Genomic DNA, 20,215 nt, shown 5'->3' with positions numbered 1-20,215 from the left:
CGCGTACAATGCCACTGTTCACGAGACCACGGGTTATGCACCTTTCTTCCTGATGTATGGGCGTGTCCCAAGACTGCCGGTGGATGTTATGTTCAGGCAGGTTTTGCATGATCCTCACGTTGTTGACTATGACTCTTATGCTCAGTCTCTGCTTTCCTGTCTAAGGAGTGCAATGGAGATCGCTCAGAAGCACTCCACGGCTGAGCAGCAGCATCAGGCGCGACAGTACAACAGACATGCCAAGGGCACTGTCCTGTCTGTCGGGGATCGCGTTTTGGTTGCGAACCAGAGTGAGCGAGGGAAGAGAAAGTTGGCTGACAAATGGGAGAACGGAGTGTACACGGTTGTCGGTGTCAACCCCAATATCCACGTCTACAAGATTCAGGATGTAGAGGGGCACACCAGAGTGGTGCACAGGAACCGTTTGTTGGAGGTCAACTTCTTGCCCCTTCCTGAGTTAGATCAGGGTGAGGAGTCCAGTACAACCAGTCAGTTGCTTGACTGCGCAGAGTCCGATGAGGAGGACAGTGCAGATGGCCTGACGGTCTCAGGGGATGCAGTGGGGCTAGCAGTCTCATCACTTGGAGACTCGCCTAGATCTGAGTGGGCAGAAGCGGAAGAGTTCATTCCGTCTAGTCTGGTAGTCAGTCCTGTGGGGGCCACTGCTCCGACTCCACCCAACACACACGCACCACACAACACACATGCACCACACATAGAGGCATCACACTCACTCGATGTTGGTGTTATATCTCACACTGATTCGCACACAGAAGCACCACACTCACTCGATACAGATGTTGCAGCTCGCACTGTCTCACGCACACAAGTAGAGAGCGATGGTCGGGTTAGGACACGCACAGGGAGGGTGGTGAGGTCAGTGAACAGGTTGATAGAATCTATGGCTCAGATGCCATTTCTACGGAGTGTGAGGGTTTGAACTTTGATGGAGGTTGGAGTCATTCAAACTAGTTTAATGTGAGTCATTAGGTGTCCATCAGACAGGGTTGTTTTGGGCCAAGTGCATGGTGTGGCGTATCAGGCGTCACATTGATCTAGGGGAATACTGAGACTTGATCAACCTCATTATTTTCTGAACCTCGTATAACCGAGGTAGCTCCTAAGTTGACTGGAGGACTAGGTCCTTCTTTTCACTTGTGCCAGTAGTCAGTGATGGGCTTTTCCTTTCCTCTTTCTCTTTTTATCCTGCTGTCAGGATGTTGGTGAATTTCAGGAGGGGTGAATGTAACCAGGTTATAATTAATGTTTTTATTTTATTTTGTTTGAGTATGAAATATCACCAAATCCTGTCTGTGTGCTGTTATTTGTGTTTACTACATTTTATTTTATGTCATTATTTACTTTTATGTATGTTTTCCAACGACCGTCATATACGTGTACTGTCGCTTTAAGAGAGAGGTCTTGTGGGTACACGGAAGAGGGAACGCGGGAGAGGCCATTTTTGTTTTGTGGGAGGAGTCTCAAGCAGCAATCGAGCCGAGCCACACGTGTTTTTTTTACCGTGGGACAGTTTTGCTGGTTGAGGAGAACGTAACCTTGAGTATCCCTGTAAGAAGATACTGCAAGCTGTGGGATAAAATACTTGTTTATCCTTTCTTACATCGGAGTCCCGTGGACGATTTCTACTTCTAACGCACACGAGTGGAGTCCGGGCAGTGGTTGAACTTCGACCCTCACGTCCGTAAGAAACACCGCTCCCGCTGGAGGACTGGACGGTTGTCGAAGGGTTTGAAACCAAAATAAATGGCAAGGTGGGCCAATAGAGTCCTGTGTGTCCCCGCTCCTTCCTTGATCATGATGATGATGATGAGAGACTGAGGGCCCCCCACAACACCTGGGGCCCCACCCAAAATAGAACACAACGCAGAGCTAATGATGAGAGTGACGGGCGTGCAGCAGGCTGACCAGCGAAGAACAGCATAGGACTGCCCCCGTTACACATGCAAGGAGGAAAACCGACTCCACCTGGAGCAGAGAACAGCAAACATGAAGGAACATCATGACCACAGCAGCGGCAGAGAATTACCTCCACTCGGTCCCGGACAGCACGTATCTGTCCTAAACAAGGAAAAAGGGACTTGGTATCCAGCCACCATCGTACAAAAGTGTGATGAGCCAAGGAGCTACATTGTGCAAACATCAAATGGGAACAAACACAGACGTGGCAGGAGCCACCTGCGGGAAATTCAGCACCCCATGCACTGAGGAGCGCAAGAACCCGCTTCACAGAACCTCAACGGGACACTCATTCAGCTGGAACTTCATCCAGCCAACCTGTAAAACACACAAGACAGTACGCACAAGATATGGAAGAGCTGTTTCCAAACCAGCTCACTACAAGGACTATGAGTAGAGACAATCACACACAAAAGGAGGGCTCTGAATATGTTTATTGTTTTTTGAGATGGACAATTCTGAGTGTGTTGTCTAAAAAAAAAAAAAGAGAAGGCAACCTCTGTGTAATGACTGTACAATGCTGATCAATGATTGTACCACATTGGAATGTTCTAGAGTATTTTGATACTGTAAAAATTGAAAACTAAACAGGGGGATGTAGTGATATAACGCCATGTATATCCACTGGAACTACACTAGGTGTTATGTACTACCCGGACTGTTATTATGGTTACACCACTACCATGTATGGTTATTACATCTGCCTACTGAGCCACGATTAAACCTGAGTTCTATAACCCGGTGTGGCCATTGATCCTCGACCAATACTACCCCAAGTATTACTTCACACTCTATTCCATTTATTATTTAGTGGCAGTATTTGTTACCTCCCTTCCTTGTCATTCCCCTCCCCCAATAAAACCGCCTTTTGGATTTTGAGCTGTCATCCTGTGTCTGTCGGGGCCGTGCCTATAGTCCCCAGGTCCTATAGGACCCTTTCGGAAAAAAAGGGTCCCATAGCCCCCGTTTTCCCCTAAAAAGGTCCTATAATACCGGTTGCAATAGACACTGGGGAACATAGGACCCTCTTTTGGAAAAAGGGTCCTATATTCCCCGCTGTTTCCAGGGGAACATAGGACCTTTTTCCAAACAAAGGGTCCTATATTCCCCACTATTGCCAATCGAGGAACAAACCAGGGAACTTAGAACCCTTTTTGCAAATTATTTCCTTAACGGGTCCAAAACAATAAAAACTGGGGTCATGGCTGAGTTGTAGGCTACGGCCATCTATTCCTCCGCTGATTAAATTAGGCCGTATTCCCATTGTTGGCTGTTGTATATCTCAGGCCACCTTGAGTGCGTATCCAAATTGGGCCTAGAGGAGGCTGTAATTTGCTTTATTGTTATTTCTTACCAATATTTACTGCAGTAGGCCTAGTTAGTTGGCTCTCCGGCTCAGCATGGACAGTCGGCAACCAACGCAAGTGTGTCTTGCAGTAGGCCCGCCTACCAGTATATAACCTGGCCATTTCCACCTTCGCTCAGAGTTCAGTTTGCACAGCACTGGACACTTCAGCCACTTTCTTGTTACTTTGCAGTTCGTTTTCCATATTAAATCACTTGACAGACTTTCTTTCAAAAAGACTTTAATGATGAACTTTTTAGGCAGAGAACTTAGACCAGGACTTGGAATTTAGGACCAGCACAAAGTATCCATCAACGGGGGCCGCCTACCTTACACAATAGGCTAATTGCCCAATAATAATAATATGTGCTTCTCAAAAAAACTAAAGGCTTGTGGAGGTGCTAAACCAAAAACATGAATCAAAGACGAACATCAAAGGATGTAAGGTAACATTCACCAAATGGTAAAGAAATAACAGAGGCAGTCCTCTATTTCACCATTTTATTGTTTGGCATTAGTCATTCAGGTTTCTGAAGAAGACCACCCGGCCAAGTTAATGACTGATGCCAAACAATGAAATGGTAAAATAGAGAATTGTGTCTTTTTTTTTTCATTTGATGAGCGCTACCTTACATCCTTTGATGTTCTTCTTTAATAATAATAATAATATAATATCAATAATAATAATAATAACAACAGCCTAATAACAATAATAATAGTAATAGTAATAATATCAATAATAATAATAATAATAAATAATAATAACAGCCTAATAATAATAATGATAATAATAATAATAGCCTAATAATAAAAGAGGCCTGATAACAAATAACAATTACAGGCATAATACTATCAATAGTAACACTGACAATAGGCTATTAATAACAAAATGCTTCTAGTAAAAGCTTGGCTGAAAAAGGGTTGGTCTATGGCAGAAGCCCCCCAGAAAAGGCATGGTCTAAAACAAAAATCTCCAAGGCCTAACTAGCCTAACGTTAAGGCTTTTTTCTTCTTCAAAAAATCAAAATGAGTAGTCCTAGTCCATTAGGCTACTCAACAAAGAGGGGCTAAAACCCTGGATGTGACGTTGCCGACGCTGCAGGACCCTTTGCGCATTATAGAGCCTTCTGATTGGGACTGTTGGCTCCCTCGCAACTTCTGCAATCACCCCCTGTCGGAATTCTGCACGGTGCACCATTTCTCCGTCAGGGGGATGCACGTGTTCCCCAACATCGTGCACAATAATGTTAGCATCCACGTCCTCCACTTCAGATCTATTTGTGATCAGTGGCGCTCTACAGTTCCACCTCCAGCACCTCCATCTAATGGTGTCTTGATTGGTGCGGTGCTTCTGCTATCTGAAGTTCTCATGTACCAACACTATGCCCCCTCGATCACCATCCATAACTATCGCCATTGTTTGTCTTCTTGTAGGCTAGTAAGCACATGCCAGTGAGTCCACGAGTTATCACCGATAACAACCGATTGTTGCAAGTTGTTGCAAGTTGGCGGGTGGTTTAGACATTGGTGAACTTTGATCATGTGGTTTAGAACGCCAGGAAACTTGTGTGCAGATGACCACACATCCACGACAAGTTTTAAATATTTCCAAACTCGAAATCATGTGTGCATTTGGCTATTTATAAATTATTTTTCGAGCAATATGTGTTTTGTGATTCAGCTTTAGAGTTGTTGATTAGCCTTTCATTCATATTTTGTCAAAAAGGCGTATTCATTAGCCTAGGCCTAGGTCCCGTTATTTCTGTAGCATACAGCATCTTAGAATCTTAAGAGACCAGGCAGATATTATTATTTTATTGTCATTACCATGCTATATTAGCCTACTTTATAATTATAAATATTTCAATTATCCAATTTTTAGCATTTCTAATATAAGGCTATATTGTTATTATTATCATCATCATCATCATCATCATCATTATTATTAGGCTATTATCATTATTATTGTCATTATTATGTTATTATTATGTTATTATTATTATCATTACAATTATGATGCTTAAAGGGCCTTACTGAGCAGATGGTTTCTATCTAATATCTGTCAGATGCTTTTCCCAATAAGCTGGTGTGGTTATGATGGGAACGACGGCTTTCTAGAGTACATAGAAGAAGTGGGTCGGAATTGGCCTATTGTCGGTATCAGCCAGTTTACGCAAGAGTCTATCCCTGGTACAATGCGCTAGACCTCTGGGAGATGGACTGCTGAGGACGGGACACAACACCTATCCACAACTCCCAGCACTTCTTGCACTATGTGCTACTCATACGCTGAGTTGGCGGCACCCGGGATCGAACTCACGACCTTGCGATCCATAGGCGAGAGCTCTACCGACTGAGCTATGCCCGGGTACAATTGCCCAAGGAACATAGGCTTACTATATTACATTCAGACACAGACGAGCCAGCTCACCTCCTCGGCGAGGCGCATTTTCCTCGATAAGTGACACATTTCACGCATAAATATCAGAGAACTACCGGGGTGGGTTATGCGCCCAAATATAGGCTATAGCCTAATAAGTTGAAATTGGTTTAGTGTTGAAAGTTTCCACATACTTTAGCCAACCTGGACTTTGTGAATTCGTTTATGTGATATGAAAATAGAAATCGTATGATTCATTGTCTTCTTAATAACCTGCCCTAAATAATGCATTATTGAAAATGCACTTTTTGCGTCAAACCTGCTGACCGGGAAACATAGGACCTTTCTTTATAAATAGGGTCCTATGTTCCCCGGGTGCCCTAGGGGAACATAGGACCTTTCTTTATAAATAGGGTCCTATGTTTCCCTGCACATACAAAACGGGGAACATAGGACCCGTTTGGGGAAAAGTGGGGAATATAGGGCCCTCTGTATACAAAAAGGTCCGATATTCCCCGGTCTCATACAAAGCGGGGAACATAGGACCCGGGGACTATAGGACCCGGGGACTATAGGGAGGACCCCTGTCTGTCTGCCTTAGGTTTCGCCACACGGGTCGGGTTCTGGTGCGTCAGCCTAACAGAGACCCCAGAAACATACAGGATGACTGTGCTATTCCTTCTGTTCCTTTTGTCCTGGTCGCTCACCTGGTTGGTCTTTTTGGAACGTGTTGCAGTTTTCAAAAAGGTCCAACTGGGGTAGCCGCAGGTTTTTAAAGCTCCCCTCAGGTGTTTGTGTTCTTCTCGTTGGGCCTGAGTGCTGCTGGCCACATTGTCAGCTCTGTGTTGCAGAGTTCTGATGACGCTCGGTTTGTGTTCCAGCGGGTGGTGTGAGTCCAAAAGTAGATATTGGTCTGTGTGTGTAGGTTTCCTGTAAACCCCAATGTGGATGCTCTTGTCTTCCCCAATGTGGACGTCACAGTCCAAGAAGGGCAAACTGTTGTTCTTTACGTCTTCCCTTGTGAACTTAATGTTCTTGTCCACTGAGTTGATGTGTTTGGTAAACGCTTGCACCTCTTGTGTTTGGATTTTGACCCATGTGTCGTCCACATATCTGAACCAGTGGCTCGGAGGTGTTCCTCTGAAGGAGTTCAGGGCCCTGTGTTCTACCTCTTCCATATACGTATAAGTTGGCCACAATGGGCGATACTGGTGAGCCCATTGCACAGCCGTGTTTCTGTCTGTAAAACTGGCCCCTGAATTGGAAATATGTAGTGTTCAGGCAAAGGTCCAGTAGTTGGCAAATCTGGTCTGAGGTTGGTCCTATTGTGGAGGGTGTCGTCCCGTAGCAAACGTTGCCTCAGTTTCCAAAGCCTCGTTGGTTGGGATGCAGGTGAATAACGAGGTCACGTAGTAGGATACCATGGTTTCAACCGGTTCCGGTTTTACGCCTTGGACCTAGTCCACGAAGCCAATGGATTTTTGGATATGGTGAGGTGTTTCGCCCACTAAAGGGGTCAAGATTGTTATGCTCGCGCACCAGAACCCGATCCGTGTGGCGAAACCCAAGGCAGACAGACACAGGATGACTTCAAAATCCAGAAAGGTGGTTTTATTGTGGGAGGGGAATGTATGGTGCGAAAAACGTTCTGTTAGTGGGATGTGTGAATAAACTATGTGTGGTGTCCCGTGGTTTGCGTGTATAACTATGTGTGAGTGTTTTTAGCCTATGTGTGGTGCGGTATGTAAATGACCAGGAGGTGTTGAAATGTGCGTTGCGTGCACCTGGCAAGAAAGTCCAGTCCGTGATCCAAGAGGGGTTGTCCGAGGAAGTCCGGGTCCCAGATCCGGGAAGTCGAGTCCGAAAGGAGGGGTCCAGGTAGAGGGACAAGGGGGGAGATCGCAGGAGAGGTCCGGGGAAAAAAACGTGAAGGTCGCTGGGGACGAGGGAGACGCGGGGAGCCGTGGACGTCGCGGAGGGAGAGTCTTGGGAGGAAACAGAGACACTAAGATAAGACTCTGGGGAATAAACAGAATGCAAGGAACGCTGGAGGGCTTGTCAGAACTTTACCGCAGGGTTCAGTACGTCGAAGCACGGAGTGGTGTTCTGGGAGACTTCTTGTAGAGGGCTGCCTGATTGCCGCAGGTGTGCCTGATGGATGATGGCAAACACCTGGTGCAGCGCAGCGCTCGTCTCCTCAGAGCGCGAGCCGAGCGCTCGGATGTTTCCGGCACGTCCGAGCTGGGGGAGTGGCTTGAACGTGCCGGGGAGGCAGCTCGGGGCGGTGTAACCACAACAAAGATGTTGGCTATATGTTTGGCAATGTTGTACGTGACCAAGTTTATGCTGCTGACGTTGGACCTGGGGGGGGGGGGGTCCACCTTTATGGATCTTAGGGAGTCCATATATGCATGGAATGTTATCTTGTGGGTAGAGACGGTGGTATTGTATCTGATGAATGGTTCCTCCTTTCTGTAGTTTCTGTAGGTACTCTTATTGTCCTCTTGTAACCACTAGTAGGATCGCGTCTGAGGTTTGTCGGTGTCGGTGTCGCTGAGTAATGACTTGGTCTTGGCGTGGTAGTCTGTTGTGTTGAGGATCACCGTGCATCTCCCTTTATCTGCTGGAAGGATAGTGATGTTTTCATCCTTGCTCAGGGCTGTCACGGCTTTCCTTTCCTCCATGGTTAGGTTGGAAGGAGGGAGTTTCGCATTAGACAGAGCTGCTGATACCTTTAACCTAAGCTGTTCCGCCTCGGTTTTCGTTAGATTGTTTTTCCTTATGGCTGATTCTGTGGGTTTGATGAGGTCAACTATAGGTAGTGGTTTGGTTGTCATGGCGAAGTTCAGTCCTTTGGCTAAGACCTCCTTTGCTGATTGGGAAAGTACCTTGTCCGACAGATCTTGATCCATCTGTTCTGCGTTCCGTTTTGTGTGGGATGTTCTGTCTTTTGTCTCCATATAAGTATATCTGCTTTGCTAGTGTTGTTGGTTCGTCGTAAGTTTTGAAACTTCCTTGTCTGCCTTTCTTTGGTTTTGTGGTGTTGAGATAGTTGGGCTTTCTTGGTGAAATCGGTGATCCTCTCCAAGACAGCACCAGGCAAGTGGGATGTTATTTGCTGGAGTAGTTGGTCAGATTTCTCCCTCAGCACTTCAATAGTGAAATGGACCTGTCTCACTCCTTCATTCAGGAGTTGATTCTGTGCCTTCTCTATGATTCTGTCTGCTCTATGTACTTTCATTGTGGTACACAAGCGCAGGCTAGTGGGTATCAGCCTGTGTTGTCTGCATCTCAGATTGAATCGCAAGTGTTTCTGTACAGGAAACCTACACACACAGACCAATATCTACTTTTGGACTCACACCACCCTCTGGAACACAAACTGAGCGTCATCAGAACTCTGCAACACAGAGCTGACAATGTGCCCAGCAGCACTCAGGCCCAACGAGAAGAACACAAACACCTGAGGGGAGCTTTAAAAACCTGTGGCTACCCCAGTTGGACCTTTGTGAAAACTGCAACACGTTCCAAAAAGACCAACCAGGTGAGCGATGAGGAGAAAAGGAACAAAAGGAAGCGCAGTCATCCCGTATGTTTCTGAGGTCTCCGAGAAACTCAGGAGAATTTTCAACAAACACCGCATCCCGGTATACTTCAAACCCAGCAACACACTCCGACAAAGACTGGTTCATCCCAAAGACAGTGTACCACACACCCAAAAAAGCAATCTGGTGTATGCTGTACAATGCAATGAGGATTGCATTGACCTATACATAGGAGAAACCAAACAACCACTACACAAACGGATGGCCCAACACAGAAGGCCAAACTCCTCAGGACAAGACTCAGCAGTCTATCTACACCTAGAGGAGAATACACACTCCTTCGAGGACAGCAACGTACACATTTTGGACAGAGAAGATAGATGGTTTGAAAGAGGGGTGAAGGAAGCCATCTATGTGAAACTGGAAAAACCATCCCTCGACAGAGGAGGTCTGCGACACCACCTATCTCCCACTTACAATGCCGTCCTTTCATCTCTATCCAGGAGACTTAAGAAGCCTAGCCTCCAAGAACAACAGTCGCTCACTAACGGCTCCAACCACTCTCATGACCACTGAACAATGAAGTCGAAACTAACACCCCCGACGACCGTCGCTGCTAAACAAATGCAAATCAATAGCTCCGATGGCGACGGGCCCGGCTGGACATGGGAGCACAAGAGCGCCACGCATATCAATAGCTGCGATAACGACGGGCGCGGCCTAACATCGGTACACAAAAGAGCCACTCATATATATATATATATATATATATATATATATATATATATATATATATATAGCCATATATATATATATATATATATATATATATATATATGGCTCTGTTAACGACCGGCGTTGGTAAACATCGTGACACAAAGAGCCGTGGACATCTATAGCTCTGACAACGACTCCAAGAGGATAAATTCTGAGTCTCATCACCACCCAGTCAGACTAGCTTCGTCTAGTCAGAATGGCACGAACTGAGGAAGCCTCTTGGATCAGGCTTCACGGATGTACATATATCAAGTCCAGTTGCACTTGATTCAACTCCTTTGGATAACATGACCTGGATGAATGAGAACATTCACAGACTAGCCGAGGTATGCGAGTTAGCCTGGAGCCCGCTGATTTCTCCAGTGATCCGGGAGAAGGCAGTGCTAAGCTCAGAATGGAGTTGGGTGAGTTGAGTGCTGTGGTCCTTTACCACTACCTCGAGAGGTATAGGGTTCTGGGGCTTAGGGGCTATAGCTCCCTGAGCGACTGCCTGCCCCTTGGGTTTGCTTTGGCTCATTCTGGCTTCGACGTTCTGTTACATATCTCGAATGAAGACCAGAGGCCAGTGTTGCGAAACCCAAAAGGACAGACAGACAAGAGGGCACCGGGATAACCCGAAGGGCGATTTAATGCAGGGGCGAAAAAACAATACTGCCACAAGGGATAATAACAGGTGAGTCTCAGGTGGGCGTTGTAGAGACTGTGTGCCTGGCTACCAAAGTCCGAATCCGTAAAGCGAGAGGTTGTCCGAGGAAGTCCGGCTCCGAGATCCAGGAAGTCAAGTCCGAGTAGCAGGGGTCCAGGTAGAGAGAGAGAGAGAGGTCCGGGGGGGGGGGGACGTGAAGGTCACTGGGGACGAGGAGCGAGGGAGACGCGGGGAGACGTGGAAGTCGCGGAGGGAGAGTCCTGGGAGGGAAAAGAGAGAGACACGAAAATAGACACTGGGAATTAACGAAATAGCAAGAGGGCAAGGAACACTGGGGGGCTTGTCAGAGCTTTACCACAGGGTTCAGTACGTCGAAGCACAGACGGGCGTTCTGGCAGGCTTCTTGTAGGGGGCTGCCTGATTGCTGCAGGTGTGCCTGATGGAAGATGGTAAACACCTGGTGCAGCGCTTGTCTCCGCAGAGCGCGATGTTTGCGGCATGTCCGAGCTGGGGGAGTGGCTTGAACGTGCCGGGGAGGCAGCTCGGGGCGGTGTAACCACAACACAAAGCCCGACCGCTCCACCAGCTCACCGAGAAGGGGCGACGATTCCAGTGGACTGAAGTATGTGAGAGCTCCTTTCAGATACTCCGGAAAGCCTTGACCCATGCACCAGTGCTAGCCCTCCCAGACAGGCAGCGGCCATTCATACTTGACACTGATGCCAGTGATATAGGTGTGGGAGCCGTCCTGTCGAAGCCCAGTGGGGAAGGGGAAAGAATGGTGGCTATTACAGCAGAGCCTTGAGCAAGGAAGAAAGGAACTACTGTGTGACTCGGAGAGAACTCCTGGCAGTAGTACAGGTCGTAAAGCATTTTAAGCCTTACCTATATGGAACATACTTCCTACTGAGGACGGACCATGCATCGCTCCGCAGGCTGCTTGGCTTCAAAGAACCAGAAGGGCAGGTAGCCAGATGGATAGAAGCCTTGCAGGAATTTACCTTCACCACGGAGCACCGAAGAGGCAGCTGACATAACAATGCTGATGCTCTCTCCAGACGCCCCTGTTCCGATCAGGATGCCGCCATTGTAGCCGGTTTGAGACTTGAGAACACCAACGGGTGGATCGTGTCACAGTGCGGACACTTGTGGTCCCAAGTGCGCCGCTGGAGGAGATGTCACCAACCAAGATAGGGGAACTCCAACTTTGGGATAGCCACCTGGGACCCGTGATACGCTGACTAGCACATAAAGAGGCCCCAAGTAGAGAGATGGCAGGTCCCCACTCACTCACCACCAAGGCATTGCTGGGACAGTGGAACTCACTCATGCTTCATGAGGGGTGCCTCTATAGTGCGTGGGAAGAGCCAAGGAGGGGAGCCAGTACCTGGTAACTAGTTGTTCCCTACATACTACAACAACAAGTGTTAAGCACAGTTCATGGCCCCCCTGGAGTGGGACACTTTGGCATTATCAAGACTCTGCGGCAGCTGCAGGAAAGATTCTCCTGGGGGAGGTGCTGCTGAGATGTGGAGTGGTTCTGCCGTAACTACAACACCTGCAATGCAAAGAAGGGGCCGGCTGGGCAATCCCACGCCTCCCTGCAGCAATACAGGGTGGGTGCGCCCATGGAAAGAATTGGAGTGGATGTGGTTGGGCCATTCCCTGTGACAGAGGATGGTAATCGCTACATCCTCACAGTGATTGACTATTTTATGAAGTGGCCCTAGGCTTATGCCATCCCTGACCAATCTGCAGCCAAAGTGGTAGACTGCCACGGCGAGGCATCAAAGGGATTGGGACCGCCATCTGCCCCTGGTACTCATGGCATACTGGTCGGCCACTCAGGAGTCTACGGGGTGCACCCCAGCTGCACTAATGTTTGGTCAGGAGCTACAGACGCCTGTGGATCTGGTCTTTGGCAAGCCGCCAAACCCACTAGTACAAGGGCCGCCAGGACTATGTAGACACACTACAGGACCGGATGGAGACAACTCATCAGCTGGCTCGAGAGAATGTCTTCTGCAGGGGAAAGGCAGAAGACAGCCTATGATGTACATTGCCACTGTAAAGAGTATCAGCAGGGAGACAACATATGGGTGTATAAACCACGGCGAAAGAAGGGACAGTCCCCAAAGTTGGACAGCCACTGGGAGGGGCCCTGCCTCGTCCTGAAGAGGATCTCAGAGGTTACCTACAGAGTGAAGCTGCACAGCTGCCCTCGGATATTCATCCTTCACCAAGATCGCCTCGCTCCTTACTTCAGCCGGGACAGCGGCCAAGCCGGGACTGAAAGTGCGGTGGGAGGAGGTGGTGCAGACCCCTCTTCCTCTGTAGACCAGTCTACTGGGGTCCAGGGAGTGGGTAAGATCACTGCTGGACCAGAGCCAACCTCCCTGGATGTCAGCAAGGAGCTACCACCAGAGGACCTTGTTTTGAGCCAGGGAGGGGTATGGGGAAACTGGGTTTACAGAGCTGCCCTCCCTGGCCAGGAACGGAAACAGCAGTGATGTCAAGGGTGGGGGGGGGGGGAGATGGGAGAGGTGCTTGGCGGAAGAAACCCTCATGGTGGATGGACCCATCCAAATGGGATTTGAGTTAGGCCAACGGGACGCTGGTCTTTCAAGGAAGGGGGCAGTGTGGCGAATTCTATTGGCGTGTTCCTGCTGGAAGTCAGGGGGTTCATTTGCTTATTACCCACAATGCAGCTGAAGAGTGTTAATGTTTTGTGTTATGTTGTAGGATATTGAACATGTTAAAACGGGCATATTTGTTACAGATAGCGGGGATGTGGTGGAAGGTAATGGGGGCGTTACGAGAGAAGTTGTATTAGACAGCATGCTATTTCCCACCATGAGTGTAAAGAGTAGGCAGATAGGTAAGGTCGCTTCTGTGGCTAATAAAATAAAATAAGCTAAGTCCAATACTAACTTGTGTCTGTTATCACTGGCTTGTGTTACGGTCATTAAGAGCTTGCTGGTTACCTCTGTCAGGTTAGCGGAGGAGTCCATTATTTAACCACAACAAAATATGTTGTATATATGTGTTTTTGTAATTTTTGTAGTTATTTTGATTGGATATGTGTTTTTGTAGTGTTTGTAGTTATTTTGATTGGATATGTGTGTTTCTGTAGTGTTTGTAGTTATTTTGATTGGATATGTGTGTTTTTGTAGTGTTTGTAGTTATTTTGATTGGATATGTGTGTTTTTGTAGTGTTTGTAGTTATTTTGTTTGGATATGTGTGTTCTTGTGGTGTTTGGATGTGTTTTTTTTGTCTTTGTGTTGCATTGCTGTGGAACAGGGGAAGTGATGTGTCGTTTGTACATGAAATGAAATGACAAATGTTCTTCATTACTGCAAGTTACAATGTCCTCGGTCAAGTTAAAATGTCCCAGGTCAGGTTAAAATGTCCCAGGTCAAGTTAAAATGTCCTCGGTCAAGTTAAAATGTCCCAGGTCAAGTGCAGCTACTTAACAGCCGACGTTAAAACTGCATTTTACTCATTTATTTTAGATTAATACAGCTAAACTTTTAGGATTAATACGGCAAAACCTTTTAAGATTAATACAGCTAAACATTTTAGGATTAATACAGCTAAACTGTTAAATTTTCATTTTTCCTTTCCTTTGACTTTGAAAACTATCATCAGCTAGTTAGCGGTAAAGCCAACGAACACTGGGCCTCAGTCTTTAATCGTTCGTGTATTTTTTTGTTGTTGTTGCTCTCAGTATTACAGGGTGTATACAGGGTGACGTACAAGAGTGGAGGAAAGTGCACACAGGTGGACTATATCTTATGCAGGAAGCGTGATCTGAAAGGGAATGGAGACTGCAAGGTGGTGACAGGGGAGAACGTAGCTAGGCAGCATCGGATGGTGGTCTGTAGGATGACTTTGGAGACCAAGAAGAGGAAGCGAGTGAAGGCAGAGCAGAAGATCAAATGGTGGAAGTTGAAGAAGGAAGACTGCTGTGTGGAGTTCAGGCAGGAGTTAAGACAGGCACTGGGTGGTAGTGGAGAGTTGCCGGATGGCTGGACAACCACTGCAGAAATAGTGAGGGAGACAGCTAGGGAGGTACTTGGTGTGTCATCAGGACAGAGGAAGGAAGACAAGGAGACTTGGTGGTGGAATGAGGAAGTACAGCAAAGTACACAGAGGAAGAGGTTGGCAAAGAAGAAGTGGGATAGTAAGAGAGATGAAGAAAGTAGACAGGAGTACAAGGAGATGCAGCGTAAAGCAAAGAGAGAGGTGGCAAAGGCAAAGGAAAAGGCATATGGTGAGTTGTATGACAGATTAGACACTAAGGAAGGAGAAAAGGACTTGTACCGATTGGCTAGACAGAGGGACCAAGCTGCCAAGGATGTGCAGCAAGTTAGGGTGATGAAGGATAGAGATGGAAATGTGCTGATGAGCGAGGAGAGTGTGCTGAGAAGGTGGAAGGAGTACTTTGAGGAGCTGATGAATGAAGAAAATGAGAGAGAGAGAGAGAGAGAGAGAAGGTTGGATGATGTAGGGATAGTGAATCAGGAAGTGCAGCGGATTAGCAAGGAGGAAGAGAGGGCAGCTATGAAGAGGATGAAGAGTGGAAAGGCAGTTGGTCCTGATGACATACCTGTGGAGGCATGGAGATGTTTAGGAGAGATGGCAGTGGAGTTTTTAACTAGATTGTTTAACACAATCTTGGAAAGTGAGAGGATGCTTGAGGAGTGGAGAAGAAGCATACTGGTACCAATTTTCAAGAACAAGGGTGCAGAACTGTAGCAACTACAGAGGTATAAAGTTGATCAGCCACAGCATGAAGATATGGGAAACAGTAATAGAAACTAGGTTAAGAGGAGGAGAGGTGATGATCAGCGAGCAGCAGTATGGGTTCATGCCAGGAAAGAGCACCACAGATGTGATGTTTGCTTTGAGAGTGTTGATGGAGAAGTATAGAGAAGGCCAGAAGGAGGTGCATTGTGTCTTTGTAGATTTAGAGAAAGCTTATGACAGAGTGCCGAGAGAGGAGGTGTGGTATTGTATGAGGAAGTCGGGAGTTGCAGAGAAGGATGTGGGAGTGGTGCAGGATATGTATGAGGGAAGTGTGACAGTGGTGAGGTGTGTGGTTGGAATGACAGATGGGTTCAAGGTGGAGGTGGGATTACATCAAGGATCGGCTCTGAACCCTTTCTTGTTTGCAATGGTGATGGACAGGTTGACGGACAAGATCAGGCAGGAGTCTCCATGGACGATGATGTTCGTGGATGACATTGTGATTTGTAGCGAGAGTAGGGTGCAGGTGGAGGAGAGCCTGGAGAGGTGGGGGTATGCACTGGAGAGAAGAGGAATGAAAGTCAGTAGGAGCAAGAAGGAATACCTATGCGTGAAAGAGAGGGAGGACAGTGGTATGGTGACTTTTTTGACTTTTATAAAAAAAATTAATACAATATCACACATGTACAGCAGCTCTGAAACAAGGATTCATGGAAACAGACAGACACAACATTATCTGAAAACATCACAAAAATTAATTCATCATTCATCACTGAAAAAATGACGTCATCATAACACCACCAATTTAGAAACACGACCTTGCTATTCATTTAAAAAAATATTTCTGATTTTTCCCTTTTTCTCCCAATTTAGTGGCCAATTGCTCCCTATTCGAGTTCAAACACCCACCCTCGTACTGCATGCGTTCGCCAACTGCATCTCTCCGGCCGGCAGTCTTGAAGGAGACGCCTCGCCACTTTCGTGACAAGGCGACTCCAGGCCGAACCACTGCTTTTTCCCCCCCACACACACAGAGACGCGTTCATGTGACGAACACAAGCCGACTCCGCCCCCCTCCCGGAGACAGCGTTGCCAATTATTGCTGCTTCATCGAGTCCGGCCATAGTCGGATCTGACGAGACCGAGGCGCGAACCCCAGTCCCCAGTGGGCAACTGCATCGAGACAAAGCCGATGTTTAGACCGCTACACCACCGCGGACCCTTCATTAATTCATGAAATTTAAAATCAATCAAAACTCTGGCTGGCTCAGTGGAATGGTCAGGATGCAAGGAGTGGAGGTGACGAAGGCAAATGAATTTAAATATTTTGGGTCAACTGTCCAAAGTAACGGGGAGTGCAGGAGAGAGGTGAAGAAGAGAGTGCAGGCAGGCAGGGTGGAGTGGGTGGAGAAGAGTGTCAGGAGTGATGTGTGACAGAAGGGTACCAGCAAGAGTTAAAGGGAAGCTTTACAAGATGGTAGTGAGACCAGCTATGTTGTATGGTTTGGAGACAGTGGCACTGATGAAAAGACAGGAGGTGGAGGTGGAGGTGGCAGAGATGAAGATGATAAGATTTTCAATGGGAGTGATGAAGAAGGACAGGATTAGGAACGAGTATATTAGGGGAGAGACAAGATGGAGATGGTGTGGACATGTGTGGAGGAGAGATGCTGGGTATACTGGGAGAAGGATGCTGAATATGGAGCTGCCAGGGAAGAGGAGAAGAGGAAGGCCAAAGAGGAGGTTTATGGATGTGTTGATGGAGGACATGCAGGTGGTTGGTGTGACAGAGGAAGATGCAGAGGACAGGACGAGATGGAGACAGATGATCAACTGTGGCGCCCCCTAACGGGAGCAGCTGAAAAAAGGAGACCACGACAGGCCTTCACACTGTGCATGATATTCTCCATTTGAAAGGTGGTGGTGATGTGGTGATTTGTTGGACAGTCAACGCTCCAGTAGAAGATTGTTGTGATATAGTTCATGTAGGAGGCTGAAAGGTGGTGGTGATGAGGTGATTTGTTGGACAGTCAACGCTCCAGTAGAAGATTGTTGTGATGTAGTTCATGTGGGAGGCTGAAAGGTGGTGGTGATGTGGTGATTTGTTGGACAGTCAATGCTCCAGTAGAAGATTGTTGTGATGTAGTTCATTTAGGAGGCTGAAAGGTGGTGGTGATGTGGTGATTTGTTGGACAGTCAACGCTCCAGTAGAAGATTGTTGTGATATTGTTCATCTAGGAGGCTGAGAGACACAAATTTTTTGACACCGATTTTCTGGGACCACAGACAAGGTGTAGCAGCTAGCAGTAAACCACTCCCTCCCTTGTAAAAATGGATGCTGGATCCAAAGCTAGCACAGACAGTCTGGTGTGTTACAAACTACATCACACTACATGGCAACAGTGTTGTACAGTCATATCGGTTGTCATGGTCACATCAGCATGATGTTTACATTTCCTTTCCTGCTGGAGTTTTTCTCCAACATGTGTGTTTACCTAAGCTGCAGCAGTGTCCGTCCTACCTGGTCAACTCATTTGAACAGTGCTATACGGAGACTGGAGTGTATCTCCAGCCACGAGAAAGATAACTGCTGGCATTATGGAGCCTGACTACCTCATCCACATGGAGGACATAAACCTTCGTTAATGCAGGACAGTTACACACTGCACCTTTAAGACCTCTACTAGCAGTCGCCCACAGCTCGAGTGTCTGGCATAGTAATGTGGCTGCAGCCTGGTAGGCTGCGGTGACTCCATTTCCTCAGGCAGGTGGTTGTGTGTACGTGAATGTGTAAACTATGTGTTAGGTCTGTGGTCCGTGATTATTGTCAGAATCAAGCCTGTGACCCCGTTTATGGATCTTGAATCAGTTTGTACTGCAGAGATTCTCTGCTCCAACCATGAAGTGACCACATGACATCACATCCTTTTCAGCCCAGAAATATTTGGCCCACCAAATCTGAAATCAGACAGACATAAAGTCAAACAGTCAGTCAGTCAGTCAGTCCATTAGACAGATGGTCTGGACATCTCCTCCTGTTACTCCTCTCCTTCTTCCAGTCACATCAGGAGAGTCCTGCACTTTGACTTGTAATCGGCACCACATCATCCATGTGTCTGACGCCATCGGGTGGGTGGATAGGGTGAAAGAAAGGGGCGGAGTTACCAAAGAGGTGGTACCCTCAGACAGGGCAGTGTACAGAGGTGAAGGGTCAAGGTGAGAAGGAAAGGGCAGAGAGACATGGCAGAGTTGGAGTCTTTGCTGTTGGAGGCGCAGTCTTTCTCCCTGAGACAAATCCTCTGTTCACAGAGTGGACCTGGTGAAGCACATCACATGATCAGAGACATGGCCCAATCCACTTGACCTCTGACCTCATCAGAGTGTCAGATGGTTTACCTGTGAAGCGCTCTGGACAGACACAGCGCTGGAAGTTCATACATGTCCCTCCATTCTGACACCGTAGCTGTTCCTCATTGCACAGATTTGCTACAGAACAGGAGAGAGAGGAGAGGAGGTGAGTTAGAGCCACCTGCCCCTCCACTCAGAACAGGGGGTATTAGAGAACATTTTCACCAACACACTCCATTCAGAACAAGGGGGTATTAGAGGGGAAGAGGTGAATCAGAGCCTCCTGCTCCTCCATTCAGAACAGGGGGAACTAGAGGAAGTTCTCACCTACACACTCCATTCAGAACAGGGGGTACTAGAGGAAGTTCTCACCTACACACCCCATTCAGAACAGGGGGTATTAGAGGACGTTCTCTCCTCACTCCATTCAGAACAGGGGGAACTAGAGGAAGTTCTCACCTACACAATCCATTCAGAACAGGGGGTACTACAGGACGTTCTCACCTACACACTCCATTCAGAACAGGGGGTATTAGAGGAAGTTCTCTCCTACACTCCATTCAAAACAGGGGGTACTAGAGGAAGTTCTCACCTACACACTTCATTCAGAACAGGGCGTATTAGAGGAGAAGAGGTGAATCAGACCCTCATGCCACTCGATTCAGAACAGGGGGTATTAGAGGAAGTTCTCACCTACACACTCCATTCAGAACAGGGGGTACTAGAGGAAGTTCTCACCGACACACTCCATTCAGAACAGGGGGTATTAGAGGAAGTTCTCACCTACACACTCCATTCAAAACAGGGGGTATTAGAGGAAGTTCTCACTGACACTCCATTCAGAACAGGGGGTACTAGAGGAAGTTCTCACCTACACACTCCATTCAGAACAGGGGGTACTAGAGGAAGTTCTCACCGACACACTCCATTCAGAACAGGGGGTATTAGAAGAAGTTCTCTCCTACACTCCATTCAGAACAGGGGGTACTAGAGGTCGTTCTCACCGACACACTCCATTCAGAACAGGGGGTACTAGAGGAAGTTCTCACCGACACACTCCATTCAGAACAGTGGGTACTAGAGGACGTTCTCACCTACACTCCATTCAAAACAGGGGGTACTAGAGGAAGATCTCAACTACACTCCATTCAGAACAGGGGGTACTAGAGGACGTTCTCACCGACACACTCCATTCAGAACAGGGGGTACTAGAGGAAGTTCTCACCGACACACTCCATTCAGAACAGGAGGTACTAGAGGACGTTCTCACCGTCACACTTCATTCAGAACAGGGGGTACTAGAGGAAGTTCTCACCGACACACTCCATTCAGAGCAGGGGGTACTAGAGGAAGTTCTCACCTACACTCCGTTCAAAACAGGGGTACTAGAGTAAATTCTCAACTACACTCCATTCAGAACAGGGGGTACTAGAGGAAGTTCTCACCG

At 47.4% G+C, this 20,215-nt stretch overlaps 1 protein-coding gene across 1 annotated transcript in view; it reads right to left on the bottom strand.

The window, feature by feature from the left end:
• Positions 1–18,581: 18,581 nt before the first annotated feature.
• The window catches only part of ntng2a (netrin g2a), a 921,301-nt gene continuing 919,667 nt past the window's right edge, over positions 18,582–20,215 (bottom strand). Inside the window, exons 9-10 of the mRNA XM_056278075.1 lie at positions 18,817–18,906; positions 18,582–18,736 (exon numbers count right to left, since the gene is read on the bottom strand). Coding sequence (XP_056134050.1) covers positions 18,582–18,736; positions 18,817–18,906 — 245 coding nt within the window. The remainder of the gene's footprint in view (positions 18,737–18,816; positions 18,907–20,215) is intronic.

Source organism: Lampris incognitus, chromosome 1 (genome assembly GCF_029633865.1).
Source record: "Lampris incognitus isolate fLamInc1 chromosome 1, fLamInc1.hap2, whole genome shotgun sequence".
Lineage (NCBI taxonomy): Eukaryota > Metazoa > Chordata > Actinopteri > Lampriformes > Lampridae > Lampris > Lampris incognitus.
This window is presented reverse-complemented; position numbering and strand designations above follow the sequence as displayed.